The 27,238-nt window shown below is 25.2% G+C and overlaps 7 protein-coding genes across 7 annotated transcripts; 4 read left to right on the forward strand and 3 right to left on the reverse strand.

Moving 5' to 3' along the window:
* Positions 1 to 18: 18 nt before the first annotated feature.
* LOC122857674 (alpha-crystallin B chain-like) lies at positions 19 to 1,557 on the reverse strand. The gene is made up of 2 exons (XM_044159954.1): positions 1,144 to 1,557; positions 19 to 1,052 (listed from the first exon to the last, which is right to left on the reverse strand). Exons 1-2 carry the CDS (start codon positions 1,405 to 1,407, stop codon positions 642 to 644), a joined length of 675 nt encoding a protein of 224 aa, XP_044015889.1. The 5' UTR covers positions 1,408 to 1,557; the 3' UTR covers positions 19 to 641.
* Positions 1,558 to 1,976: 419 nt separating this feature from the next.
* On the reverse strand, positions 1,977 to 3,597 carry LOC122857660. The gene is made up of 3 exons (XM_044159937.1): positions 3,346 to 3,597; positions 2,808 to 3,259; positions 1,977 to 2,741 (listed from the first exon to the last, which is right to left on the reverse strand). The coding sequence occupies exons 1-3, from the start codon at positions 3,440 to 3,442 to the stop codon at positions 2,091 to 2,093; spliced, it is 1,200 nt and encodes a 399-aa protein (XP_044015872.1). The 5' UTR covers positions 3,443 to 3,597; the 3' UTR covers positions 1,977 to 2,090.
* Positions 3,598 to 4,179: 582 nt separating this feature from the next.
* LOC122857678 (protein lethal(2)essential for life-like) lies at positions 4,180 to 5,468 on the reverse strand. Its single transcript, XM_044159963.1, has 2 exons — positions 4,658 to 5,468; positions 4,180 to 4,528 (listed from the first exon to the last, which is right to left on the reverse strand). Exons 1-2 carry the CDS (start codon positions 4,940 to 4,942, stop codon positions 4,208 to 4,210), a joined length of 606 nt encoding a protein of 201 aa, XP_044015898.1. The 5' UTR covers positions 4,943 to 5,468; the 3' UTR covers positions 4,180 to 4,207.
* A 1,441-nt stretch (positions 5,469 to 6,909) lies between these two features.
* On the forward strand, positions 6,910 to 8,533 carry LOC122856451. The gene is made up of 7 exons (XM_044158119.1): positions 6,910 to 6,963; positions 7,120 to 7,284; positions 7,366 to 7,542; positions 7,688 to 7,819; positions 7,964 to 8,176; positions 8,303 to 8,403; positions 8,496 to 8,533. Exons 2-7 carry the CDS (start codon positions 7,124 to 7,126, stop codon positions 8,531 to 8,533), a joined length of 822 nt encoding a protein of 273 aa, XP_044014054.1. The 5' UTR covers positions 6,910 to 6,963; positions 7,120 to 7,123.
* Positions 8,534 to 10,073: 1,540 nt separating this feature from the next.
* On the forward strand, positions 10,074 to 14,855 carry LOC122857649 (poly(A) polymerase type 3). The gene is made up of 6 exons (XM_044159920.1): positions 10,074 to 10,782; positions 10,865 to 11,173; positions 11,316 to 11,559; positions 11,658 to 12,896; positions 12,974 to 13,075; positions 13,296 to 14,855. Exons 2-6 carry the CDS (start codon positions 10,908 to 10,910, stop codon positions 13,341 to 13,343), a joined length of 1,899 nt encoding a protein of 632 aa, XP_044015855.1. The 5' UTR covers positions 10,074 to 10,782; positions 10,865 to 10,907; the 3' UTR covers positions 13,344 to 14,855.
* Positions 14,856 to 15,919: 1,064 nt separating this feature from the next.
* Positions 15,920 to 20,432, forward strand: LOC122856452 (relaxin receptor 1-like). The gene is made up of 17 exons (XM_044158121.1): positions 15,920 to 16,007; positions 16,254 to 16,376; positions 16,447 to 16,515; positions 16,577 to 16,691; positions 16,801 to 16,944; positions 17,010 to 17,153; positions 17,348 to 17,416; positions 17,479 to 17,550; positions 17,622 to 17,693; positions 17,770 to 17,841; positions 18,249 to 18,320; positions 18,379 to 18,611; positions 18,676 to 18,975; positions 19,037 to 19,166; positions 19,400 to 19,596; positions 19,687 to 19,851; positions 19,951 to 20,432. The coding sequence occupies exons 1-17, from the start codon at positions 15,920 to 15,922 to the stop codon at positions 20,052 to 20,054; spliced, it is 2,169 nt and encodes a 722-aa protein (XP_044014056.1). The 3' UTR covers positions 20,055 to 20,432.
* Positions 20,433 to 20,588: 156 nt separating this feature from the next.
* On the forward strand, positions 20,589 to 26,865 carry LOC122857637 (fibrillin-1-like). Its single transcript, XM_044159903.1, has 11 exons — positions 20,589 to 20,937; positions 21,351 to 21,896; positions 21,961 to 22,120; positions 22,207 to 22,655; positions 22,758 to 22,952; positions 23,018 to 23,173; positions 23,241 to 23,378; positions 23,566 to 23,778; positions 23,849 to 24,508; positions 24,685 to 26,260; positions 26,344 to 26,865. The coding sequence occupies exons 1-11, from the start codon at positions 20,883 to 20,885 to the stop codon at positions 26,753 to 26,755; spliced, it is 4,560 nt and encodes a 1,519-aa protein (XP_044015838.1). The 5' UTR covers positions 20,589 to 20,882; the 3' UTR covers positions 26,756 to 26,865.
* Positions 26,866 to 27,238: the final 373 nt, after the last annotated feature.

Below are 27,238 nucleotides of genomic sequence, written 5' to 3' on the forward strand. Positions count from 1 at the left end.
AGCTAAATATTTATTTAGATTATTGGCTAGTATATGCAATTAAAAACACAACATGTTGAAATCTTTGATAGCATATTTGCAAATTAATAATAAAAAAAAACACCAGCCGATACCAGTCGACAACGAACAAACTTGATGATGTTGTAGACAGCATGGCTCTGTTGTGCTATTGTTATTATCATTATTTTTTTTAATTCCAGGAATACAACTTGATTCCATAGATCAGGATAACATTGTAGCAGATCCATTTAAATTAAATTTGTAAAACAAATGAGAGTATCATAAGACCAAAAAAAAAGAAGAATGATTCCATTTTAAAAACGCAAAAAGATAAATAAAAAAATCAACCAAGATTTAATTTAATTTTAATTATTGACCTGAGTTATTTATTTAGCTGTAATTTATTTACATCACAACCTTATTCTTTTTTTTTTTTTTTATGTGATTAATAGAGGTACAATAATGTTTTAATAGAAAAAATACAAAAGAGATGATAATAAAATTAACACTCGAGTTTAGATAAATAGCGAAAAAAAAAAAAACAAATCATTCAATGATTTTTTATATGAAATAATAATAATTATAATGATGATTAAATAAATATTCAAAGAAAAAAAAAAATGATAAATCAAGTTGATGATTTAGGCTTCGACATCCTTCTTTCTACGTTTGACATCTTTGGGACCAACTTGTTCATCACGAACAACTTTAACAGATGATGATTTTTTGTTGCCTGTTGACGTTTCAACTGAAGTCTCACTGGAGCTTGCATCTGTTGATTTTTCAGTCTCACGAATAGCTGGTTTACCAGTTATTTCAATTGGAATTTTTCTTTCATTTCCATCTGTTAATTCAGCTTTTTTTGGTGCAGTCAGAGTGAGTACACCATCAGATGACAATGCTGATTTAATCAAAGCTGGATCACAATCATCAGGAATTAAATATTTACGTTGAAATTTACGTGAGATCCAACCATGTTCATCCTGTTGTTCTTCATGATGAGCATCAACAGTTATGAATTTGTCAATGACCTTGACTTCAATCTCTTCTGGCTAAAAAATTATAATTAAAATCAAAATTAATATCTAAAAAATTAATTAAAATGTATTTTGATTTTTTGAAATCAATGATAATAAATATTACCTTGAATTGATGAACATCAAGATTGACTTGAAATTTGTTTTTGTCAAGTCTAACAGTTGGTGTTGATACATCAGATGTCAATAAAAGTTCTGGCCACAAACGAGAGTGTGATAATGCTCGTGAATAAGGACGCTTACGTAATGGAGCAATGGCATCAAGACGACTGCGAATTTTTCTCCTTGAAAATATATCACGTAAAAAATCATCGTCATCATCAAGATCAAAGTGAGATAAGATACTTGGATCTGGTATGAGTAAAGCCATTATTATTCTTGCTTTTTTAATTACACACTAACTTGACAATTAAACTGTTTTTTTATTCACAGTGTTGTTTACTTTATTTATTTATTTATTTTTAAACAAAATATAAACGTGGATTGATTGTTGTTTTTAGGCAGACTGATAGCCGGTCTGTTGTGACACTTGTATTTATAAGAGAGACTGAGAGAGACGTTGGCGCTTGCGTGCTGAAGAAACATCTCCAACGTTCTCCGTTTCTCCAGAGAAACCGATCGAAATTTCTCGAATATAACAGACAAATCTCGAGCATTCCACAATGAAAAAAATATAAATAAAAATATGACAACAATAATAATTAAATTCCCCAACTGTTTAAATAAATAAATTAAATATTTTCAACAAAATAAACTATTTTTTTTTCTATTTATTCAAAAATAAAAAAAAAGATCTTGCTTTTTTTTTTTTTCCATTTTAAATATTAATTTAATTACAAAAATTATTGACATGTTTAATGAACTTATTGAAAGACTTTTTATTTATTAATTTATCTAGCAAACTAACAATCATGATAATTATAAAAAAAATATATATAAAAATATTTTCTTTCAAGTCTATAATTGTTCAATCTGTAACCTGTTTTTATAACAAACTTTACAATAATTATTTATAAAAAAAAAAAAATTAATAACATTGTGTCATTGACAATATTAATAATCAATTAATTTTTTAATAATTAAATACTCTGAAGTGTCATTAACTTTATAATAACTATTAACAACATCCTCACTTGCAGTTATATACAAATTAAATTTTGGATCACGTCTTTTTGTAACATCATTAACACAACTTATTGTCTCATCAGTAATTCCACTTTTACCAAGACCTAATCTTTCAAGTTTTTTATAATTTTGTAATACAACTCTCATTATTCCAACATCTGTAATATCTTTACAACCCTCACATTCTAATATTTTTAAACTACGAAAATCATACAAAACATTGTCATCAATATTATCCAAATTATTAATATATAACTCTTCAATATTTTCAAAATTTCGAATATTTAACAATGCATTTTTTGACAATGACATGCAGCTGCTTAAATTCAAGTATTTTAATCTTTCACAATTTCTTGATGCACTTGTAATGAGTATGTCATTGATGTTAATTGAAAATGACAAATTTAAATATTCCAAGTTAATCAAATTCATTGTGTAAAATTTTTCAGGATCAAATTTACACGAAATTAAACTCAATTGTTTTATTGACTTTTTTTGTAATAAAATATTCATCATGTTGTTGTCTAGATGACATTTTTCTAGCTTAATTGATACAAGCTCATCAAATCTTCCAAGCGTCTGAAAAATTAACAAATTTATTTTTAGTAATTGTTATTTAATTCCTATTTTAATTGATATACTTACTGAGGTAAAATTATCAGTGAAAAATAGCCATTTATCATAATTAGCATTGAGAGAAATTTCTTTGATATTGCTGGTAACACTCTGGAAGACATTATCATGTGATGCAATATTTTTAAACCATGTGTCATCCAGCTTTTTAATGTCAATCGATTCTAGCTTTGTCATTTTTGAGAAAGCAGTTTTAAAATTATCAGGATGATAATCTTTTAGAATGAGTACCAATTTTTTTAGATTAACACAATGTTTACTGACAGCTGTCATGATAGTTGAATCACAATTATTTGTCAGTGTCAATACTTCCAAGGATTCACCACATCTTTTCAACATCTCATTGACATCAAATTGGCTAATTTCATTGCTGACAAAATACTGGAATAATTTTCTATCACATGAGTTCAATGTTTTGATTTTATTCCAAGCAAATTTATTAGCAAAACTCCATTTTTTACACACTGTAAATTTAATGATTAAATTTAATGATTATTCATCAACTAATATTTGTGATAGTTAATTAAAAATATATAAGTTAATTAATTACCTTTGTTTACTTTATTTTTTTCATCTGGTTGAAGGTGTAAAAATATTTTACCAAGACAATCAGGGTTAAGTATGTCAATGGTTTTTACTTGTTTCATTATTTTTATTTCAATTTGACAATCTATCTAATTATTTAACAACAATTTGTGTAATAATAATTCAACTTGATTTTTTCGTGAAAAACAGATAATGGAATGTTATAATTGTTTATATTATCACATTGTTTTTTTTTTTTTGTTAATCAACAGAACCACTTGAACATGTGGTCAACAGAGCAAAATAAAAAAAAAAAAAACAAAAAAATATGGATGCCATAATTGCGGGAACTTTGTTTTCATGGAGGTGTATACACCTCCATGTTTGTTTTGCAAAAACCATCTTTTGGAAAATTTACTAACTAAAAATCATGATGGTGGGTGAGCGGGAGTTTTTAAAATAATATTTTTAATCAAAATTAAAAATAATTAAAATTTCTATAGAGTATAATTCTAATTTAAAATTGATATAAAAAAAATTAACTAAATAAATGAATATAAATAATTCATTTATTATATTAAACGAATTTTGTTTTTTATTGTCAACTTAAATTTACATTACAATAAATGAATAAACAATTTAATTATATTAAATGAATGTTTTTTATTGTAACTTAAATTTACATTACAAATATTCTTTGATATATAATAATAATGTAGCAGTACAATGTTACAATAAAATTTAATAATAATTAATCAACTTTGTCTTTAACAAAATTTGTTGATTTATCAGTACAAGGACATAGTACCTAAATGACAATATATAAATACAAAGAAGTGAATAAGAAATATTAAAGTTGTGTTGTTTTTTTTAAACAATTAAACAACTTATTTTTTGGGACCATTTGTTTGTTCTTTTTGTTGTTTGATGGCTTTTTTATCATCTTCACGAATGGCTGGTTTACCAGTGTGTTCAATCTTGATGCTTCTCTCATTTTCAATGGCTTTTTCTGGTTTTCTTGGTACAGTTATTGTAAGTACACCATCTGATGACAATGATGAGTTGACCTTGGCAAGATCACACTGTTCTGGAATCAAATATTTACGTTGGAATTGACGTGAAATCCAGCCATGTTCATCTTGTTTTTCTTCATGTTTAGCTTCAACAGTGACGAATTTATCTTTGACCTTGACATCAATCTCTTCAGGCTATAAAAAAATAATTAAATAATAAATATTAGTTATCAATATACAATTGACAAAAATAATAAATATTTAATTTAAACAAATGCTTTTGATAATTTAAAAAAAAAAATTAATGAAGCTAAATTTAATTACCTTAAATTGTTGAACATCAAGAATAACTTGGAACTTGTCCTTGTCTGGTTTGACTGTTGATGTTGCTGATTCAGCATTGCGAAGAAGTTCAGCCCATGGACGTGCGTAATTAACAAATGGACGGGCAAGAAGACGTCGTTCAGCTGGTGACATATAAGCCTGGAGCAATTGTGGTGTCAACAATTGATCATGGCTCAATCCAACACCAAAATCTTGGTCAAAAACATGATGAGGATGATCCAAATCTTCCCACCAGTTGGAGAATAACATTGGTACTAAAGACATCTTGATTTGTTTATTAATCAACTTTCTTCTTTTAACAAAATGTATTGAAGATTTATCAAACTTTTTATAACGTAGACTTTGTTTTAATCTGTTTAATTAATTTTACACTTTTTCTTATAATTCAACTCAATTAAACACTTTTTTTATTTGTTGTTATTGTTTAGGTGGTAACACCGGTTTGTTTGTTTGTTTTTTTATTTGTGAATGTTTTGCTTGCTTTGATTCGACTGATGCCTCAGCTGGAATTATCCCGTGTATTTATACTCGCCTTACACACACAACTACATCGATCAGTCGCAATCGCGAATAATCGCGAACAATATTGTAAACACTGAATTTTCGAGAAATTTCGAACTCTGAAAAAAAATATAAATACGATATCAAAAAAATATTATCATATCAATTATTAATCTTTGAAATATGTAGAATTTAATACAATAATTTTTTTTTTTAAATATCATCAAGTTTTATTTTATTTTTAATTAATAGTTTTATACGCGTAAACAGCTCGCGAAAATTCTAGAGGTGTGTAGAGTGGGATGCTTTTGCTTTACCCCACTCATTCATGATGAAAAAATAAACTTGAATCAATTTTTAATAAACAAACAAATTAATCATAGTTAAAAATTACTATAATCATTTTTATTAAAAAAAAAAAAAACAAAATAAATTTTTATAAATATTAAATTTAAGAAAAATCGAGAATTTGTTTTTTTATTTTTCTCGAAATTTCACGAATTTGCCAGAATAAAATTAATTAAAATGATCAAAATAAAAAAATAATATTCATTATCAGTTTGAATAAATATTACATTAAAAAATTGATAAAATTATTATCTATGATTTATCAATCATTATTATTTTATAATTATAATAATAATTTTTTAAATAAATGTAAATAAATGTCAACTCAGAAAACAACACGCTCGCCATCTACAAAAAAAAAATCAAACCTCTAACAACACCATGTTTATCGAGGCGCAAATATTCATAAAATAATAATAACAATAATAATAATAACAATGACACTTGTTTAAAAAAAAACACTGAAAAAAACACACATGTTTTTTAGCTTGTCGTAAGTTCTAGCCCCTAAGTTAGTTGAAAAATATGAACAAAAATAATAACAATAATTATTTTTAATTAAAATATTTATAAAAAATACCACAAAATAAATTATTTACAAGTTAATAACTTTTTATAAATTAATAATTAATATTGCTGTTTTTGTTGACATTATCAATATAGAAGTATTATATATATAAGTTTGAACTTTATAAGTTGTTAATATTAAATTGTTTAAAAAATAAAAAAAAATAATAACAATGAGTGGAATTGCGAAAATTGGATTGCGATTCGTTGGGAAAACAAAATATATTACAATAAAAAACACAACGAAATATCTACGATCCATGTGCCACGTGAGGAACGGTTCCAGCCATATTACCAAAAATTCAATTACATCAGGTAAATCATGTTATTCTTGTAATTAAAGATAAAAATTTTGATATATATATAAATAAGTAGATATACATATATATATATATGTTATATATAATTATATATGTAATTAGTACAGAAGAAAGTTTGAACTAAAATTGAGCGATTTCGAATAATGAAACAAGACTTAAAATATACTACCTGTATTTCGATTGACTTTCCAATTAATTACTTTAATTAATTACTTTATAATTAACAATATATTTATTGAATTGATTAATTTTAATTTATATTAATTATTATTTTTACATAGCTCGAAAAGAATCGGCTGGATATTGGAAAATGATAGGTGCTTTTACAAAAAAAACTCTATGGTATTCTACAATTCCATTATCAATTATTATTGGATACTATACATATCAAGTTAAAAAAAATCCTAGATTTTGGGAAGATTGGGACATGCTTACTGCAGTTGAGGACGAAACCCTGAAGTATTCTATAATTCCATCAAAAATTATTACATCTAGTGTATTATTTGATGATGGTGAAATACGAATAAAAACACGAGAAGATGATATATTGTGAGTTGAATATCAATCAATAATTTTTATATAAACAATTTTTGTAATTATTAAAAGTATTCAATTGATAATTTATTAAGTTGATAAGATTAATTTATTCTATGAGAGTTGGTTATTTATTTCTATGATACATTATCATTTATTATTATTTTACAGTCTCATGAACGATAACACACGTAATTTAATAATTAGCGAAGAATTGGATGCAAACATACAAGAACCATTTCCAAAAGGGAAACCAATACCAATAAAAATTGGTAAATTTACTGGATTACTTGATAATGGTAAATTAATATTGAAAACTGAAGATGGTGATACAACGTAAGTTGAATATTGATCAATAATTTCTTGAGCAATAATTTATTTATTTTTTGAATAACTTTTTTAATAAAATATTCACAGATTCACTTTCCATAACACATTGAGCCTTGAAGTCAAAAAAACGTCTACAACTTTACAAAATGAAATTGCTGCTAAAAAAAAAGAACAACCTGAAATAATACTAGAGAAAGATGGTAAATTTAATTTTATTTATCCAGGTAGTAAATCAACATTAAAAACACCGACAAGTGAAAAAAAGTAAGTTGATTATTAATCAATAAGAAAGATTTTTTTTCATTGCTAGAATTATTCATTTGATATATTTATTATTATTTATTAATTATTATATCGATTATTGATCATTTACAAACTGTTGATTTCTAATATTATATTTATTTTACAGGTGGCCGAGCATGATAAACCCTGATGACAGCTTGTTTTTACCATTATATCACGACACATTTCCAATAATTGGCAATTTTAGTTTCTCATTTGAAGATACAGTAAAAATACAAGCAGACGAAAGTGATGAAGTGTAAGTTGAATATTAAACAATAATTTTAAACCTTTCTTTTGATTATCAGGTTTACCTATTATTAGTTTTGATTATTTATTCATATCTCCATTAAATAGTAGATAATATACAGACATCATTAATAATGTTATTTATATTTTACAGTTATTATTTCAAACATAATGTGAATATTGAATGTGACAGAAAATTGGATGAAAATTTACAAAATAAAATTGCTGTTGTAAAAGAACTTCCAGAAAGTGATGATGCAACTAAAGAATTATCTTTAAGAAAAATATTAACTAAAGAAACAAAAACATGTGATGTATTAATTGATAGTGGTACAGTAGTATTCAAAACAGAAGATGGTGATAAATTGTAAGTTGAATCAATAATATCTTGAACCAATTTTTTTTTATTATTTTGAGTTGCAAATATTCACCTATATCTCCAATGAATTGTTCATATAAAATATACATTATTAATATTATTTTTATTTTGCAGTGCTGTCCGACACATACTTGATGTAGATGTTTTCGATGATGGTGCAAAAACATATCTTCGTTGGAACTTGCAATTAACACCATTTCATTATAAACAAATTAGTTTAAAAAACTAATTTATAATTAATAATTATTACAATCATTTGATGATTTTTAATTTATTCATAATTTATTATTATGAAATTTAATTATAGCTATATCAAAGATCAAACTTTTTAGAATACATTTTTAAAAGCATTTTTAAAGTCATACATTTCAGAAAAATTCGAATAAGTTTGTTCTATTTTTTTTTGCTTGCTAAACAGTTTCATTGAAAAAAAAAAAATAAATAATAACATATTTATAAAAATGTATAAATATGTAATAATTAGTAATTTTATAAAAATAGTTTCAAGTTTATTTTAATTTATTTATAAATTAAATCAACGAATATTCCATCCAGAAAAAAATAATAATTTATATACTGTGTTTGATAAGATTTAATTTTCTAATATCGATAAACGTAATCATTATTTGTTTCATTATTAAATAGTCCATTTGATCGATTATCACTTTCAATTGTTTTCATGTTTTCTTTAATCATTGTGTTTTGACTATTGTCATTGACAACCCGTTGTCGTTCTTTAAATAAACCACCAATTCAAAAAATCTAAAAACAAAAAAATAAGATTAACTTTCGTACTCTCTATTAAAAATAATAATTATTATTATTGTTGATAAACACTTGCATGAATAAGTGCAACAATTGGCACTATTCGACAAACTATAGAACTATTAGAACATCACTTTATACCCAACATTACACCGGCGGCATTCAGTTTTAAATAAAAAATATTCTTAGTCATTCAAAATTGATAACACATTAATTTTTTTTTTTTAGTTTTGTTATATTGAATTTGACGACATAATAATAACAATCTTCGTATCATTATATTTTTTGAGTGAGATTTTGATTCATATGTTAATTAATGTTGATATGTCATATGTTAATCTGATGATTTATTATAGCAGATAAATATCACTGATGATTTATTAGTTTTGTTAATTTACAGTGAAGATAGTCAATTATTTTTTTTTTTTTTACATTATTTTATTTTTATTTATTTTTACATTTGCAATAATATGATAATTGCTTTAAGAATTTTTTTGATATTTGTGTATAAATATTTGTGTATATTTTTTTTAAAACCATAATGTTAAGTCGCCTTATTGCAAATAAAAGATAGTATGTAAATATCAATTTATAGATATAGGAATATATTTAAAAAAAAATAAATAAATAAATAAATTTTAATAACCATATCAGTATGTACTGTATTTAATCGATTGAATTAAAATTTTTTTATTTAAATATCATGTTTTTATTTTCTTTGTAATATATTATTATTGAAAATTTTTTCTTTTCTTTTTTCGAAACGAATTCGCCGGAATAAAATTAATTAAAATTATCAAAATTAAAAAATTAGGTATGTATTATCAGTTTAAATAAATATACATTAATAAATTATACATTAATAAATATTAATAATTTAATATAAATTAAATTAAATGTTAATAATAATAATATCAAATTAAATATTTATTATGCTTTAATAATTATAATTTTTTTTAAATAAATGTCAGCTCAGAAAACAACACGCTCGCCATCTACAAAAAAAAATCAAACCTCCAACAACGCCATGTTTATTAAGGCAAATTTTTATAAAATAATAACAGCTTGTTGAAAAAAAACAGAAAAAAAAATTTCCTCCTTCTTTCTTTTTGTTAAAAAAGTGCAGCAGTGTGCTGTACTGCTGTGTGAGTGTGCAAGGTTGGTGATTGGTGACGATGTGAAGTGTCTCATCGCATTTCATATTTATTATTTATATTTTTCACGTGAATTTATTATTAAAAATAATTAAGTAAATTTAAATTAAACCACAAACTTTTTATTTATAAAAATTATCATTAAATATATCATAAGTTTAATAATAATAATAAAATTAATTAATTAGTGTTAAATGTTTATAAAGTGCCGCATTCAAGAAGCATTTTTTTGTTCTTTTTGTCTCAACAAAAATACTGAGTCTTGAAGAAAAAAAAAAAAAAATATATAACTTCAACACACCAACTATCCTCAGGGCCAAAAAATTGCATTTTTTTTTTTTGTGTTCCATATTATCTTTGGCAAGACAAAGAGACGTGTATGATTTGTGAATTGTTAATATAAAAACCATAAAATTGTTAAAAAAAAAAAAAGAAAATAAATAATTACATTGTAATTTAAAACATAACCCAACAGTTTCAATTTGTTTGTTGTCTTCAAGTTTCTTTTTTAATACTTCATATATTCACCAAAATTGGTGTGGATTCATTATAAATTAGTACCACGCGTTTAACAACCTGCTTTATCATCATTTTTTCCATAAATTAATACTAATTTCATCATCACCCACAATGTCCATGAGTTTTTGACAAAGTTAATTTGTCCATATTACCCAGGTGAGTTGATTGATTTGTACAATCTAAAAAATTGGCATTAACATTAAACAATATAATTTTCTAATTTATAAAATTATTACAGGTTAATTTTATAATTTTTTTTGGGATATATTATAAAGAGCAACATGTGGTCATCACAAGAAAAATCAAATTCATCATCAGGTACAAATGCTGTATCATCAGCACAAAATTCAGTTACAGCACCATTGTCATCAACAACAACATCAGCACCATCACAAAATTTACGTACACTTGGTATGACATCAGCCATAAGTGTTGCTGAACCCAAGCCAAGTGATCTTATTAGAACAGGTGAATTACGTGAATCACTTGAACCATACAATGTCTTTGAAACTGAAGAAGAATTAAATCATCGAATGGAAATATTAAGGTAACAAAAAACACCATTCATTCATCAATAAATACACATTAAAGCTTTCAAGATAATATGTATACTTTGCCTTGAGCTTTTTTGTTTGTTTTTTTTTAAGAAAAATTAAATGAGTAATTAATTAATTTTGTTGATTTTTTAGTAAACTAAATGCTCTTGTTAAACAATGGATTAAAGATACAAGTATTGCAAGAAATATGCCACCAAATGTTGCTGATAATGTTGGTGGTAAAATATACACATTTGGATCATACAGGTTAGGTGTACATCATAAAGGTGCTGATATTGATGCACTATGTGTTGTACCACGTCATATATTGAGATCAGATTATTTTACATCATTTTTTGAGTTACTTAAAAAACAACCAGAGGTTACAGACTTGAGGGTAAGTTTTATAACTTGTTTTTTATTCAAATAAATAATGTAAATAAGTTAATAACAATATATTAATTATGTTGTATTTCGTATTAAAAATCTATGTAGGCAGTTGAAGAGGCATTTGTACCAGTTATAAAAATGGATTTTGATGGTATTGAAATTGATATGTTATTTGCAAAATTAGCACTTAAAGAAATACCAGATTCAATGGATTTAAAAGATGATATATTATTAAAAAATTTAGATCAAAAATGTGTTAGAAGTTTAAATGGTTGTCGTGTTACTGATGAAATTTTACGACTTGTACCAAATATTGAAAATTTTAGACTAGCATTAAGAGCTATTAAATTATGGGCTAAAAAACATGGTATATATAGTAATAGTCTTGGTTATCTTGGTGGTGTATCATGGGCAATGTTAGTTGCACGAACATGTCAATTATATCCAAATGCAGTTGCAGCAACATTAATTGAAAAATTTTTTCTTGTATTTTCACAATGGAAATGGCCACAACCAGTTTTATTAAAACAACCAGATAATGTTGCATTAGGTTTTCCAGTATGGGATCCACGTGTTAATATATCCGATCGTTATCATTTAATGCCAATAATAACACCAGCATATCCACAACAAAATTCAACATTTAATGTATCAGTATCAACAAGAACAATAATGCAAGAAGAATTTGAAAATGGTTTATCAATAACTGAAGAAATAATAATGGGTAAAGCAACATGGGATAAATTATTTGAACCACCAAATTTTTTTTATAAATATAAACATTATATTGTATTAATGGCAAGTAGTTCAACATCTGAAGATCAACTTGAATGGACTGGTCTTGTTGAATCAAGAATACGTCATTTAATTGTAACATTAGAAAGAAATCAACATATTAATCTTGCCCATGTTAATCCAGAAGGTTTTCAACCAATGAGCCCAGAACCAGGACGTTTATGTTCAATGTGGTTTATTGGTTTACAATTTGCTAAAAGTGAAAATTTAAATATTGATTTAACATATGATATTAAATCATTTGTTGAAACAATTGAAAGACATGCTGAACAAATATCAATGCTTAAAGAAGGCATGTGGATTGAAGCTAAACATGTTAAACGAAAGGATTTAAATCAATTTTTATCACCAAAATTATTAAAAAAAGAAAGAAAATTATCTAGCGTTGGACATCGTAATGGTGGTAGTATTGGTGGAGGTGGTGGTGGTGGTAATGGTAATTCACCTAAAAATATATTAAATAATAGAAAGAGACATTCTGATCAAACAGCTGATACAAATAAAAAACGTCCAAAACAAAGTCAAGATAATGAGCCAGCAATAGCACAAGTATGTTTCATTAATTATATCATTCATTCGTTTTTTTTTTGTTTATCAATTTAATAATTTTATCTTGCTTTATCTAGGCTGAGGAAGCTCCAATTGTTGATGTACCATATGCTGGAGAAGACAGTAATTCAGGATTCAGTCTAGATGAATACAAGCAAAATTTGCCAACATCAAAAGACGTAAGTATTATTGTTAACTAATAAATTATCAATGGCTGCTATTATTTATGATAATAAAAATTAATTTTTTAACAGTTTTAAGAGGTAAATTGATTGAGTCTTATTCTGTCAATAAATTATATATTTTTTTAATTGCCCCATTTATATTAAACAATATAATATATATTAGATTTAATTATTGTTACTTTTTTTTTTTTTTTTCATTTATTTTATCTTGTAGGAAACACCAACAGCTGGATCAGCAGTTGTCCAAGAAGTGTGTACTTGAATAAATTAACGTAATCATCAACAATGTGCATCTTATCGTAAATATTTTGCTAAATAATATTCACTGCCCACATTTAAAAATTAAAATTATCATCAATAACTCATCAAATCTAGGGCCTGATCAATCATTAATAACATCCAACAACTACAGTTTATGGGTAAGTTTTTTAGCAATTTAAATATTACTAGAAAACTTAATTTTAAATACAATAACACATTATTCAAATTAAATCATAGACACAATGAAGTGAGAACTGACTGGTTAAATCTATAATATCGCTCATATAAATATTTAAAAATTTAATAAAATAATATTAACAGGGATAACACAGAAAAAAAACCGATAAAAACGACAAAAAAAAAATTAAAACATTTTTTTTTCTTTTGCTGTAGCTGTAAATTAATGTCTGTAATTATAATTTCTTTTTTTTTATTCGAAAAATTAACTTAATAATAGAGAAAAGAAAAAAACATTTAGGAAAAAATTCCTAGAGAAATTTCTAACACGATTAATGTTCTACTGAAGTGAATCTTTGCTTTTGTTTTTTTTTTTATATCTAGACAAATTGGTATTAACTGCACATTTTTTTTACTGTCCACATGTTGTTTAATGAAATAAAAATATGTATACATTATTGTATATGAAAATTTCGGTAAAATTATTCAGCTAATCGTTTAATAGTAATTATTTTTTATTGTATTTACAATTAATTGACGAGGATTTTGAATTTGTGTAATAATAATATTAACACTAATTAACTGATGGTTTAATTAATTGTTGATGTCACTGATAACAAAAATAAAATTATGAATAATTGATAAAACCGTAACATTGTTTGGCTATTTTAAAAAATTATTATATTTTTTTTTTCTTAGAAAAACCACGGGATAATAAAATTACATGAAATTATTAATGAAAATCTAATTTTAATATCTCGTGTTGATTTGATTTTAAAAAATATAAAACTTTTCGGGTTTATATAATTTTTTCTCTTATCTTTTTTACGGTTTTATCAGTAATGAAAAAAATAAATTGCGAAACACTCTGCTTATAAAAATATCGTGTATTTTACGTTGCTGTAAAAAAAAAATTAATTAAAATATTATTTTTATTAAACGTAATAAAAATTAAGAATTAATAAAAAAAAAAAAAAAAAAGCTGTATCACTTTTCATTTATTATCATTAAATTTTCATTATTATTTCCTTTAACATTTCATCTAAAAAAAAAATTATATATATAACGTAAATAAAATTGCCTCATTTGCGAAAAAAATAAAAAGAAAAAAATGAAAAAAAAAATGACGATAAACGAAATAAAGATAAAAAAAAAATTTGAAAAAAATTAAAAATAAAAAAAAAAATATTTAATTTAATTTTTTGGGTATAAATGTAATAATAATTAATGAGTTGAATAAATCGTCAATAATGTTATAAATAAATGGGCAGTTATAAATAAAATTGTCGAAAAAAAAAAATGAAAAAAATAAAAAACGAAATAAAAAAAATAATATTTAGTTGTATGATTGTACGTGAATGTAAATAATTATTAAAAAACAATGAGATATATATTGATCTCTCGAATATTCGTATTGTCTAAAATTAAATTTAAAAAATCTCAAAATCGTTGATATATACGACTGAGATTTTTTTCACTAGCGATAAGTGCGTTTTTTTTTTCTTTATTTTAATTATTAATCTATTTTTTTTTTTTTTTTTTTATAATGGTGGATAATGTAGGTGTACGTATAATAATTATAAATTTGTGTTAAACAATTATTAATAATTCTGTTGGCTAATCATGCTAAAAATAAATCAACAAAAATATATTTTTTATTTTTATTTTTGTCTATTTTGCTAAATTATAAAAATCGTGAAAATTTTTTTGTTCATATTATATTTAAGGCTGATGAATTTAAACGAAAAAAAAAAAATATATAGATAATTTGTTTATTTATTAGTTAATTATCAATCAAATATTTGTGTCTTTTTTTTTTTTTTTTTTTTTAAATTCTGCATGAACAAGTCAATGACATACTCACCATTGTGTTTTTTTTTTTTTTTTTTTTCTGGTAATGATTAATGAAAAATGTGGTTATTCACAATCAATTATTGTTGTTAATAATTGTCAATTATTTATTAATTATAAATTATATATTGTACACACTCTGTACTTCGAAATATTAATAAAAATAAATTTACTTTCAATACCCCCCCGGCAAATAAAACTGTGTTGTGAATCAATTTTTTTTATTATTTTACCTGATGTATCATTTTTACTACCACCTTTTTTTTTCATTGTTTTATTAGATTATACTTTTATGTTTGATGTTTTACATTATTATTTGTCTGGAAATTTATTTACGCCGGCGCTCATCTTCAATAAATGATGTGAAAAAAGTGAGGGAATATGTTACTCTTTAAATGTAACCAGTATTAATTTTGCAATTCAAGTTACAACTTGTATTTTTAAAATTGACAAATTATTTATTGCAAATAATTTTAATTGTTTTAAGGATTTATAAATATATTCTTTCTTTATTTTAACAAATAAACTGTTGATTTTTTTTAAAAAAATATGAAACATAAACGTATTACTTTAACTGGAACTTTGATGATTAGTTCTGTTGTTGTTCTTGGTGTTTTGATGTATTACTTTAGTCAAGGTAAAAAAACATAAATTATACCATGTTAATTATAATTTAATATTAAAAATTTCGAATAATATTATTGACAATTGACACAAACGCCTTTGCAAATTGTAAAATTGATAATAAATTTAGCAAATGTAATGTCAATTGATCAACTCAATTTATCAAATACAATTTACATCTTAATTTAATTTAAAAAATTTCCAATGCAATAAAAAACTGGTTATATTTTTTTTGAATAAATTTATTATAAATATCTAGATAAATGTCCAATGGGTACATTTTTATGTCAAAATACAACAAACAATTGTAGACCACAAAGACAATGGTGTAATGGAAATAAAGATTGCCCTGATAATGATGACGAGAGTATCACAAATTGTTGTAAGTATTATTTATAAATTACCAACCAACTCATTTAAATAATTTACATATTTTTTTGTATTTATTTTAGTTGATGAAATTCATGGCGAATGGGGATGGTTTTTAAAAAAACGAGGAGGTAGTCCTGGAAAAATTTGTGGTAATAAAATCTAAATAATTAAAGAAAAAACTTGTTGCTCATTGAAATTTCGATTGAATAGATTCTTCAAAATGCCCAACTGCAGAATGCATCTGTAGACGTTGTCAAGTATCTTGTATTAATTCGACAAAGATTACGAAAATTCCGAGCAATTTTTCTCCCAATATTACCAGACTGTAAGAGTGATCAAAAATTTAAATCTATTTTTTTTTTACACAACAAAAAAGCTGTTTAAATATGAAATTTATTATTTGTTTTTTTTTTATTTTTAATGACACGAAATAGAAATATGAGGAACAATTCTTTGATAGAAATTAACGCTGATGCTTTTGTTAATTATTTGGAAATTAGATCTCTCTATATTGAACTAAACAAAATTGAAAAATTAAAAAAAGGAATATTTTTAAAACAAAAAAATCTACGTTGGTTGTAAGTATTTTTATAATTCGAATTTATTAAAAATACTTGAATATTTATTTTCGTTTTTTGTATAGAATTTTATCACATAATAGACTGGTCGAAATTGAGACAGGAGATTTAATTGGTCTATCATCAATTGAAAGTATTTGGGTAATTAAAAATAATTTAACAAAATGTGATTTTACTGATTTTGAAAATAGCACAACTCTTGAACGAATGTAAGTATGATTTTTCTAGTTTATATTTAAAAAAAAAAATATACTTTGTTGATAAATTGGTAGATGAATTATTCATCTTGTAATATGCTAATTTTGTCAATCAGTTAAGTGAACTTCGATTAAGTTACACGAGTCACTTTACTCGAGTAATTTAATCATTTTATTTTTTATTTTTTTTCTTCATTTTATTTCAGGGATTTAAGCATGAATGCATTGACGTATGACAGTATTTATTTACCATATTTACCAGCTTTAAAAAAACTGTAAGTTGATGATTAAATGATCCCATGAATTTTTTAAAATAATAAATATATTTTTCACCTAGATCATTGAATGAAAATCGCATTGAAAAAATTGATAATTATTTATTTTCCCAATTGCCATCTTTAAAATGCTTGTAAGTTTATTTTTCTTCAGAGATAATATTCAACTAAAAATTGTTTAATAATTTAGCAATGTTTTTAACAGGGAATTACAAAAAAATAATTTACAAATCATTGAGGAAAATGCATTTATCAATTTGGAACAACTAACTGAATTGTAAATTATTTATACGAATTTTTAATCAAAAAATAATAACAGTTAAATTTCTATTAATATTATTATTTATTTTTAGAAAACTTGAAGACAACAATATAATAATAATACCAGATAAACTATTTACATCATTGATTAATTTAAAAAAATTGTAAGGATATTTATTTATTTAAACAGATAATCACAGTGTGAAAATAAAACGTGTTTTAAATAACTGTAGAAATATTAAATCTCAAAACGTGCTCAAACACTAATCACGAGTATTTATAAAAATTTATTTAATAAAAATTAAATACCACATTAATACTTCATAAAATCCAACAATAAAATATTAAATCAACACTGTAATTATCTCTTGAATAAATAAAACAACAAAAAATTTAAAATAATAATTAAATTTAATTTTACCAACAGAACAATTGGCTACAATCCGATAGAAAATTTACAGATAATAATTTTTGAAAAATTAAAAAACATTCGGTCACTGCAAGTATAATTCCAAATTAAAAATTAATTAAACAATTTTGTTTTTTAATTAAATAATTATTTATTCAACAGTGGACTTCAAGAAATTGAAATGGAAAATTTAGATAAAAATTCATTCAATCAATTTACTGAGTTAGATTTTGTGTAAGTAAATTAAAATTACCACATTTTTTCATTGTTAAAATGTTAATTTAATTTACAGATATTTTAAAAAATTTCATTACTGCATGTCATATGCTCCAAATGTTAAAAAGTGTCGTCCAGTTAGTGATGGTGTATCATCATTGTCTCATCTTCTCGGCAAGCCACTTTTACGAGGAGCTGTTTGGGGAATATCATCAGTAACTTGTCTCGGTAATTTGCTGGTACTTTGGGGTAGATTTACAGCTAAAGATGAAAACCGTGTGCTCAGTATTGTCATTAGAAATCTAGCAGGTAAATATACCCATTATTTAGTAAATAAAATACAAAATAAAGTTGAATTTTTATGTTAATTTAGTATCAGATATGTTGATGGGAATATACCTCTTGATAATTGGTCTAGTTGATATACAATTTCGTGATAAATATACTCAAGAAGCAAATGTCTGGATGTCATCTTGGTTCTGTATATTCTTGGGAATGTTGGCAATGACATCGTCTGAAGTATCTGTTCTTATATTATCATTTATGTCAATTGAAAGATTTTTACTAATTGCTGCACCACTCAGAGGACAGCAGAGAACTCTGACTCCAATTACAGCTAAATTTTCAATGACTATTATTTGGATTATTGGAATAATAATTGCTTCATTACCAGGTAAATTTATATTCAATAAATACATCAATATTTTGTTGTTATAAAATTATTTATTTAATAGTTATACATTGGAGAAGCAGCACCAAGTTTTATGGTCTCAATGGTATGTGTTTTCCTCTACATATTGATGATCCATTTATCATTGGATGGGAATATTCAGCATTTATATTTCTTGGAGTTAATTTAACTGGGTAATAATTATTTATGCTAATTTTATATTGAAGATTGTTAAGTCCTTGAAGCAATTAACTGTCGAAAAAATTAAAAATAGTATTAACATTATTTTAAATTAAAATTGGGGAATTTGTTTTTTGTCTGGAACTGATTCAACGACGAGTATTGTTTGATGATTATTAACAAATTAATCAGCATGAATTGGAGATAAAAAAATATTAATTAAATTGTCTGATTTTTTAATTTACAGACTTGTTATAATTGGATATGTTTATGTGGCAATGTTTACAAGTATTTGGAAAACAAGAAAAAATGTCAATTGTCAATTGTCAATTGGGGATTCAGAATTTGCATTGAGATTTTTTTTTATTGTTTTAACTGATGCATCATGTTGGGCACCAATAATTGTATTGAAAATTTTGGCTTTTTTAAAATATCCAATTGCACGTGAGTTAATTCAACATTATCGTAATTTTTTGGATGATCGATAAACTTTAATTTCACTTTAAAAATTCAATGAAATATTTTTTTTTCCAGCTGATCTTCATGCTTGGGTTGTCATTTTTATTCTACCAGTTAATAGCGCAATTAATCCATTGTTATACACATTTACAACACCAAAATTCAGGGAGAGATTTATGAATGAAAAATGGATTTATCAAATTCAAAATTATTTTTATAAAAAAGAAGAATCAAGTCAAGGTAAAAATAAAAAAAAAAAACGAAATTATTCGTTTGAATTTAACTGTTTTAATTAGTAAAAATGATATTTTTATTTTTATTTTTTTTTTGTAAATAAAGACTCTCAGGAATCATCAGGAGATGAAGTCAAAAAAAAATCCATACTTGGTATTCCAGCCATCAACAAGTGGGCCATCAAGGATAAATTATCTAACATTCCTTAAACAAAAAAAAAAAGAAATGTTATGTAAAAAAAAAACCCCTTCCTTGTTATAATAAAAATAAATAACAATTTTTTTTTTAGCCTAATAAAGAAGAAAAAATTGCCAAGATGCTTGTTTTGTCATATGGAATTCATTCCAAGAAGGTCAAGCGTGAGAAAATCTAAATGAGGGACCGATTTGCAGGCGTTTATATTTCTAGTCGAACTTTTGTCGCTTCCCACATGTCGCTTTTATTTTTCGAACAAAAAAAAAAATAAATAAATAAAAACAAATTAAAAAACCCATACCCACGTAGATTATTCATATGGAGTTATTCGAAAAAAATTGTCCCCATCAAGTTGCGGGTGTAAATATCGGCACTTTTTTTTCAACAAAAAAAAAGTGGATTACATTTTTTTTCCCTGAGATTAATGAGGGTCTATTTAATTTCGATGCACGAAGCCACTTCTGGCATCTGCTATGTCGAGGACACTAGACGAATTATCATTGAAAAAAAATATGTTGTCAATAAACAAGACTTAATAAAAATAAAAAAAAATATATAAAGAAAATAAAAAGAATTATTATCCAGCATATAAATGCGCCATCATTTCTTCAAACGAAATAAAAAAAATAAAAAAATATTTCTATCTCGATTCGAGCACTGTTCAGTCTCTCCCAGCAAGAGAAAAGTTCAGTTCGTTATTGGCAGTTGCCAGTTACACGTGTCATATCAACTCTCAATAAAAAAAAAAAAAATTAAAATAATTAATTTAATTAAAAGTGTTTTAAAATAAAATTTAAGTTTGAATTCTTCATGTTTATTTGTTATAAAAAACAGCAGCAACAATGATTTGGAATTATTTTTTTTTGTTTATTTTTATTGAATCAATTCGATCACAAGGTACCAATTAATTGATTGATATTATTGACTGAAATTGTCTTGTCCATTAAAATACGACAATCAATTTAGCTTTAGTTTAATTTTGAATATTTAATTTACACTAATTAATGTATTAATTAATTGAATAAATGTTAGTAATTATTAATTAATTTTCCTTGGCTACTTTTTTTATCTCAAGTGTTTTTTTATTTATTTATTTATTTTATAATTAATTTAACAAGATAATGGCCTTGCTCTGGATTTGAAAATATAGAATAACTGATAGTGTTTCTTATCAAATCAATAATTATTATCAAAACAAAATGATAATGAAAAACTATATTTAAAAAATAATAAATTGATTTTTTTAATTTTAATTATAGCTGTTTGATAAATAAAAAAATTGTATATTTTTTTGTTATTTAAAAATTTAGATGTCAAAGATGTTGGTAATGATAAAATGGAAAATAAATTTGAAAAATGTTGTGGTTTGGGTAAATCATGGGCAAATGAAGGTCTTAAATGTGATAAATTTATTGGACCAGTATCTGGTTTATCACAAGTTGAACAAGGCTTATGTCTTGAAGCTGTTGATATTTGTTGTAATCGTGTTTATCATGAAATAAGCTGTAAAATTGGAAAAAAAAAAGCTAAAGAAGGTCTTGGATGTACTGATGAAACAAATAAAAAGCTAGAAAATGATCATTATCAAAAAGATTGTTGTGAAGGTTGTAAATTAGGAATTTTAACTGGTTCAATGGGTCAAGGTTGTGCATTTAATGGTTTTTCATTTGGTATACCATGGGATCCAGCATTTATGGAGTGTTGTCATGAAACTGAATCACCATCAAACACATCAACATCAACAACAATAAATAATAAAAAATCTACAACTGTTGTACCAACTGAATCAACACCAACATCATCATCTGATCTTGATCTTTCACTTGAATTTACTGACGATGATAATTCAACATCAGGTAATAATAAAATTAATCAATATATATTTTGAATAATTATTTAGAAATTATTATTATTTTACAGCTGAAAATACAAAGAGTAAAAATATTTGTACAATATTAAAGGGTTTATTGTGTTCTGATATTTGTGTACCAGTTGATGGTTCATATTATTGTGACTGTCCAAAAGGCTGGGTTCTTCTTGAGGATAAAAAAACATGCAGATCTGAGACTCCAATTAATCGGTAAATTATATTTTATTTGTCAAGATTATTTAATTTATTATTTAATTAAGATGATGATGTGTTTGCTAAATCAATTTATTTTTTAGATGCGAATCAGATAATCCATGTGAACATAGATGCAAGGACAATGGAACAGCTGTTATATGTGATTGTGATCCTGGTTTTATTTTAGCTGATGATGGACACTCTTGTAATCAAAAACCAACTGAAACAACAACCATAAAAATTACAACATTAAAGCCAACTAAAAAAAAAATTAAAACAACTAAAAAAATAATTTCTACTACTCAAAAATTAATAACAACAACAACACCAAAGCTAACAACAATACCACCAACAACAATACCAACAACAATACCGACAACAATACCAACAATAATACCAACAACAATACCAACAACAACTGTTAAAAAATTAACAACAATAAAAAATAATAGAAATGAAAAATTAACAACTCGATCATCAAGCAACACTGATAATTTACCACAGTGTCCAATTGGATATCATTATAATCCAGAAGCTGGTGTCTGTGATGGTATGTAAATAAAAAAAATATCTAATTTATTTTATTGTTTGTTTTGTTGTTGTTCAATTGTCGCTGCTTTTGCTGTTTTTTTTTGGCTGCTTTATGCAATAGACATCAACGAGTGTGAAGATGATCAAGAAATATGTACATTTGGAAAATGTGAAAATAATATTGGCTCTTATATTTGCCATGATAATTTGCCGGATGAGAGTTCAATGAGGAATGTGCTGATCCAGCCAATAACAGATATTAAAAATAGATGTCCACCTGGATATGAATGGGATCATCAAGCTGAAAATTGTCTAGGTAAAAAAAACAAGCTAAATAAAATATATTCTCATCTTGATTATAATTTTATTTATATATTTAAGATATTGATGAGTGTGGTGTATTGATTGATCAACCTTGTCCAATTAATACCCACTTGTGTGTTAATACTCATGGTAGTTATTCTTGTCATGAGCTGAGTGAAACAACTGGATGTCCAGCTGGATTTAAATACAACACGTTTGATAAAAAATGTCAAGGTAAAATTACTTTACTTGATTTTTAATATACAAAAATTAATTATAAATTTGTTTTTCAATATTGAAGATGTTGATGAGTGCAAAGAAGAGCTTCATGGTTGTTTATCTGGTGTTGAAGTTTGTCGAAACACCGAGGGTGCTTATGAGTGTGATATCAGCTGTCGTAAAGGTTTCGAATTCAACAGAAACTCCAACATGTGTATTGGTAAAAAAAAAATTATAATAATCAACATTAATAATATTTTGTTGAATTAAATGATAATTTAAAAATATAAAATTATTAACAAAATGGCATGATAAATATTATCTGAGCATGTAAGTTTTTTTTTAATTTGCCAATTTAATAATCAATAAAATATATTTTAATTATTTTGTTTCTTTCCATCTTCCAGATATCAATGAATGTGAGGATAATCCTTGTCCATTGGAGAAACCAATTTGTGTTAATCTTCCAGGTTTTCATCAATGTAGAAATAAAAGAAAAATTAAAAAAAAAGAAAATTTAAAAGCTACATACAAAGAAAATGAAATTATTGATGAACAAAAATTTGAAGAATCAATTAAAAAAGAAGATACTATTTTTATTGATCAAAATAATACTCTAGGTAATTAATTAATATCAATTAATTAATTAATATCAATAAAATATAAAATGATTTGTATTGTTTTTTGTAGATTTTAATTTACAATCATCATGTTCATCGGGTTATAAAAACAATGGAATTAATTGTACAGATATTGATGAGTGTACAGATGGTCCAGGTTGTCAAGAACATGAACGTTGTATAAATAATCCAGGTGGTTATGATTGTTTACCTCTCTGTACAGCTGGAACATTTTTTGATAGAATATCTAAAACATGTCAAGATGTTAATGAGTGTCTTCTTGGTCAGCACAGTTGTCTTGAAAATGAAATATGTGAAAATACAAATGGCTCATTTATTTGTAAAGAACCACCATCATGTGATCCTGGTCATCGTCTTCAAAATAATTCTTGCATTGACATTGATGAGTGTACTGACAATACACACAATTGTCAAGAAAATCTTCATCAATATTGTGTCAATCGTTTGGGTAGTTTTGACTGTATAACACGTCTTCCAATTTGTGAATTTGGCTTTAATTTTTCACTGTCAACAAATAAATGTGAAGATATTGATGAGTGTAATGATACAATCAAATCACCGTGTGATGCTAGACTTGGAGAACGTTGTGTTAATTTAAATGGTACATTTTCATGTGAAAGACCGACAATTAATTTTAATAATATTTATCAAAGACGTGGTGCTTGTCCATCTGGGTATCGATATAATTCACAGCAAAGAGATTGTGAAGGTAAATTATTAATAGAAAATAAAACAAGACCAGTATAAAATTAAATAATCAATTTTTATCTTTCAGATTTTAAATAAATATTAGCTTAATGTCTTTGTCAATGTTTTATAAAATTAATTAATTATCTAAATAAGATTTAAAAACATTTGAAATTTATTTTTTTAATATTTCAATAGATGTTGATGAGTGTGCAGAACATTTGGATTCATGTGGTACAGAAGTATGTTATAATCAGCCAGGTGGTTATACTTGTGCCAGTCGACCATCACCAATAACTCCAAGGCCAACACGTCAAGAGACTCAGCCACCACCATCATCATCAGATTCCAACGCTCAAAAAAAATGTGCAACTGGTTTAAAATACGTTAGAAATCGTGGCTGTATTGATATTAATGAGTGTGAAGAAATTGAAGAAGCTTGCACAAGTAATGAAGAGTGTATAAATACATCTGGAAGTTTTACTTGTAAATGTAAATTAGGATTTAGACGTGATAATTTAACACAAGCATGTGTTGATATAAATGAATGTCAATTTCAACAAAATGATTGTTTACCAACACAAAGATGTGACAATACACTTGGAAGTTATATATGCGTTAGATTTTTATCATGTGGTACTGGTTACACACTTAATGCTGCAACAGAATCATGTGAAGATGATGATGAATGTGTACTTGGTACACATGATTGTAGTAATGGATATCATTGTCGTAATACTGTTGGTTCATACAGATGTGATAAAAATCAACGTGGTCAAGTTTTAACAACTACTAAAAAAATTACAACAAGTACAACATCTCGTCCTTTATCAACAACATCTCGTCCATTATCAACAACCACAAAAATTCCAATTATAACAACAACAATGACAACTGCAATGACAACAATTTTACCTGAAATTGATGCACCAAGATCATGTCCACCAGGTTTTTTACGTGGTTCAAGTAATCAGTGTATTGACATTGATGAGTGTCAGTATGGAAGATCAAATCCTTGCTCAAGACAACCAATGTCAAGATGTGTAAATACAATTGGATCATATCAGTGTGTATCAAGAAAAATATGTGAACCAGGCTTCAAAGCTGATTTACAAACAAGTAGATGCATTGATATTGATGAATGTGAAGATGGTACACATCAATGTGGACGTGGACAATTGTGTGAAAATCTACCAGGTCGTTATGCATGCTCATGTCCAAGGGGTTATACAATAGGTGATAATAATAATTGTCTTGATATAAATGAGTGTAAAATATTTGGTAGAAATCCATGTGGTGGTAATGGAAAATGTGAAAATACTGATGGCTCATATAGATGTGTATGTGAAGAAGGTTTTGAAAAGCTAAATGGTGATAATGTTTGTCAAGATATTGATGAATGCAGAATTAATTCAAATACTTGTCAGCATGATTGTATTAATATGTGGGGAAGTTATAGATGTACTTGTCAACATGGCTATCGATTGAATCATCATGACAATAGAACATGCATTGATATTAATGAGTGTGAAGAATTTAAAGAAAATAATTTATGTGTTGGATTTTGTGATAACACAATGGGCAGTTATTTATGCAGATGTCCAGATGGTTATCGTCTTAGTAGTGATGGAAGAACATGTCAGGATATTGATGAGTGTTCAAGTGGACCAGTTTGCAGAGATTTAAATGACATGTGTCAAAATACTAGAGGTGGATACAAGTGTAATAAAATTAAATGTCCAATTGGTTATCATCGAGATGAATATCGTAAAAAGTACGTTAAAAAAAAATTTATATTAATAATAATATAATTATGTTGCTGTTGTTTTTTAATCATATTTTTTTGTTTTATTACAGTCGATGTGTTAGAACATCACGTTATTGTCCAAGTGGTGATCTCAGTTGCTTTCGTTCACCATCTCATTATTCATTTAATTTTATAACATTTGTCAGTATGTTTCCAATACCAGAATCAACTGGACAACTTGAATTATTTACAATGAGAGGAACACATTTACCTGGTTCAACAATACAATTTAATAAATCACTTGTTAATGTTAGATCACCACCAGGTCTTCCACGTGTTACTGAATCATATTTTACATTACGACATCCATCACCATCAGATGCTGTACTTTGTTTGTCAAGAAGTATACCTGGACCACAAGAAATTGAACTTGAATTGAGCATGGAAATTTATCATGGTGAAGCATTTGCTGGTAGTGCTGTTGCTAAATTATTTATATATGTAACACAATATGAATTTTAATTAATTAAATTAATAATAATTTAATCATTAATTATTATTATTATTATTATTATGAAATATAATGTGTTATATTTTATTTTGAAAATAAAAATTATAAAATCATCTAGTTATTTATGTTTTTTATTTTAATTTTTTTAATTATGAAATAAAAATATAGCCATAGACAAAGTGAATAAATTTATACTTTCTCCGGTGCAAAGGAATTTTATTAGTCACTGGATGGAGAAATATTTTTATGCGCAAAATAAACCAATTAATCTTTACTTTGTTTTATAAAAGTAGAAAAAATATATAGAATTTTTTATTTCTTATAACTAAAAATTTTAATTTTTTTTTTTAATGTTTTTATTTAACGTCGCATCAACATCCAGGGTTATTAGCGATGAAATTTTAATTTTTGTGTAAATTTTTTCGAAGAAATAAAATTCCTCCGTAATTCTTTTAAATTTCTCCGTAATTTTTTCAGTCGCAACAATTATCCCC

Source organism: Aphidius gifuensis, linkage group LG5, assembly GCF_014905175.1.
Source record: "Aphidius gifuensis isolate YNYX2018 linkage group LG5, ASM1490517v1, whole genome shotgun sequence".
NCBI lineage: Eukaryota > Metazoa > Arthropoda > Insecta > Hymenoptera > Braconidae > Aphidius > Aphidius gifuensis.

Bases quoted from the DNA above. Each gene is read 5' to 3' on its own strand.
- LOC122857674 (XM_044159954.1), bottom strand. From the start codon at position 1,407: ATGGCTTTACTCATACCAGATCCAAGTATCTTATCTCACTTTGATCTT. The intron at 1,053-1,143 runs GTAATATTTATT...ATAATTTTTTAG, and splicing joins TTGATGTTCATCAATTCAAG to CCAGAAGAGATTGAAGTCAA.
- LOC122857660 (XM_044159937.1), bottom strand. From the start codon at position 3,442: ATGAAACAAGTAAAAACCATTGACATACTTAACCCTGATTGTCTTGGT. The intron at 3,260-3,345 runs GTAATTAATTAA...TTAAATTTACAG, and splicing joins AAAAAATAAAGTAAACAAAG to TGTGTAAAAAATGGAGTTTT. The intron at 2,742-2,807 runs GTAAGTATATCA...TTAATTTTTCAG, and splicing joins TCACTGATAATTTTACCTCA to ACGCTTGGAAGATTTGATGA.
- LOC122857678 (XM_044159963.1), bottom strand. From the start codon at position 4,942: ATGTCTTTAGTACCAATGTTATTCTCCAACTGGTGGGAAGATTTGGAT. The intron at 4,529-4,657 runs GTAATTAAATTT...ATTTTTTTATAG, and splicing joins TTGATGTTCAACAATTTAAG to CCTGAAGAGATTGATGTCAA.
- LOC122856451 (XM_044158119.1), top strand. From the start codon at position 7,124: ATGAACGATAACACACGTAATTTAATAATTAGCGAAGAATTGGATGCA. The intron at 7,285-7,365 runs GTAAGTTGAATA...AAATATTCACAG, and splicing joins ACTGAAGATGGTGATACAAC to ATTCACTTTCCATAACACAT. The intron at 8,404-8,495 runs GTTTAAAAAACT...ATTTAATTATAG, and splicing joins ATTTCATTATAAACAAATTA to CTATATCAAAGATCAAACTT.
- LOC122857649 (XM_044159920.1), top strand. From the start codon at position 10,908: ATGTGGTCATCACAAGAAAAATCAAATTCATCATCAGGTACAAATGCT. The intron at 11,174-11,315 runs GTAACAAAAAAC...TTGATTTTTTAG, and splicing joins CATCGAATGGAAATATTAAG to TAAACTAAATGCTCTTGTTA. The intron at 12,897-12,973 runs GTATGTTTCATT...TGCTTTATCTAG, and splicing joins ATGAGCCAGCAATAGCACAA to GCTGAGGAAGCTCCAATTGT.
- LOC122856452 (XM_044158121.1), top strand. From the start codon at position 15,920: ATGAAACATAAACGTATTACTTTAACTGGAACTTTGATGATTAGTTCT. The intron at 17,417-17,478 runs GTAAGTTGATGA...TTTTTCACCTAG, and splicing joins TTACCAGCTTTAAAAAAACT to ATCATTGAATGAAAATCGCA. The intron at 19,852-19,950 runs GTAAAAATAAAA...TTGTAAATAAAG, and splicing joins AAAAGAAGAATCAAGTCAAG to ACTCTCAGGAATCATCAGGA.
- LOC122857637 (XM_044159903.1), top strand. From the start codon at position 20,883: ATGATTTGGAATTATTTTTTTTTGTTTATTTTTATTGAATCAATTCGA. The intron at 21,897-21,960 runs GTAATAATAAAA...ATTATTTTACAG, and splicing joins CGATGATAATTCAACATCAG to CTGAAAATACAAAGAGTAAA. The intron at 22,953-23,017 runs GTAAAAAAAACA...TATATATTTAAG, and splicing joins TCAAGCTGAAAATTGTCTAG to ATATTGATGAGTGTGGTGTA.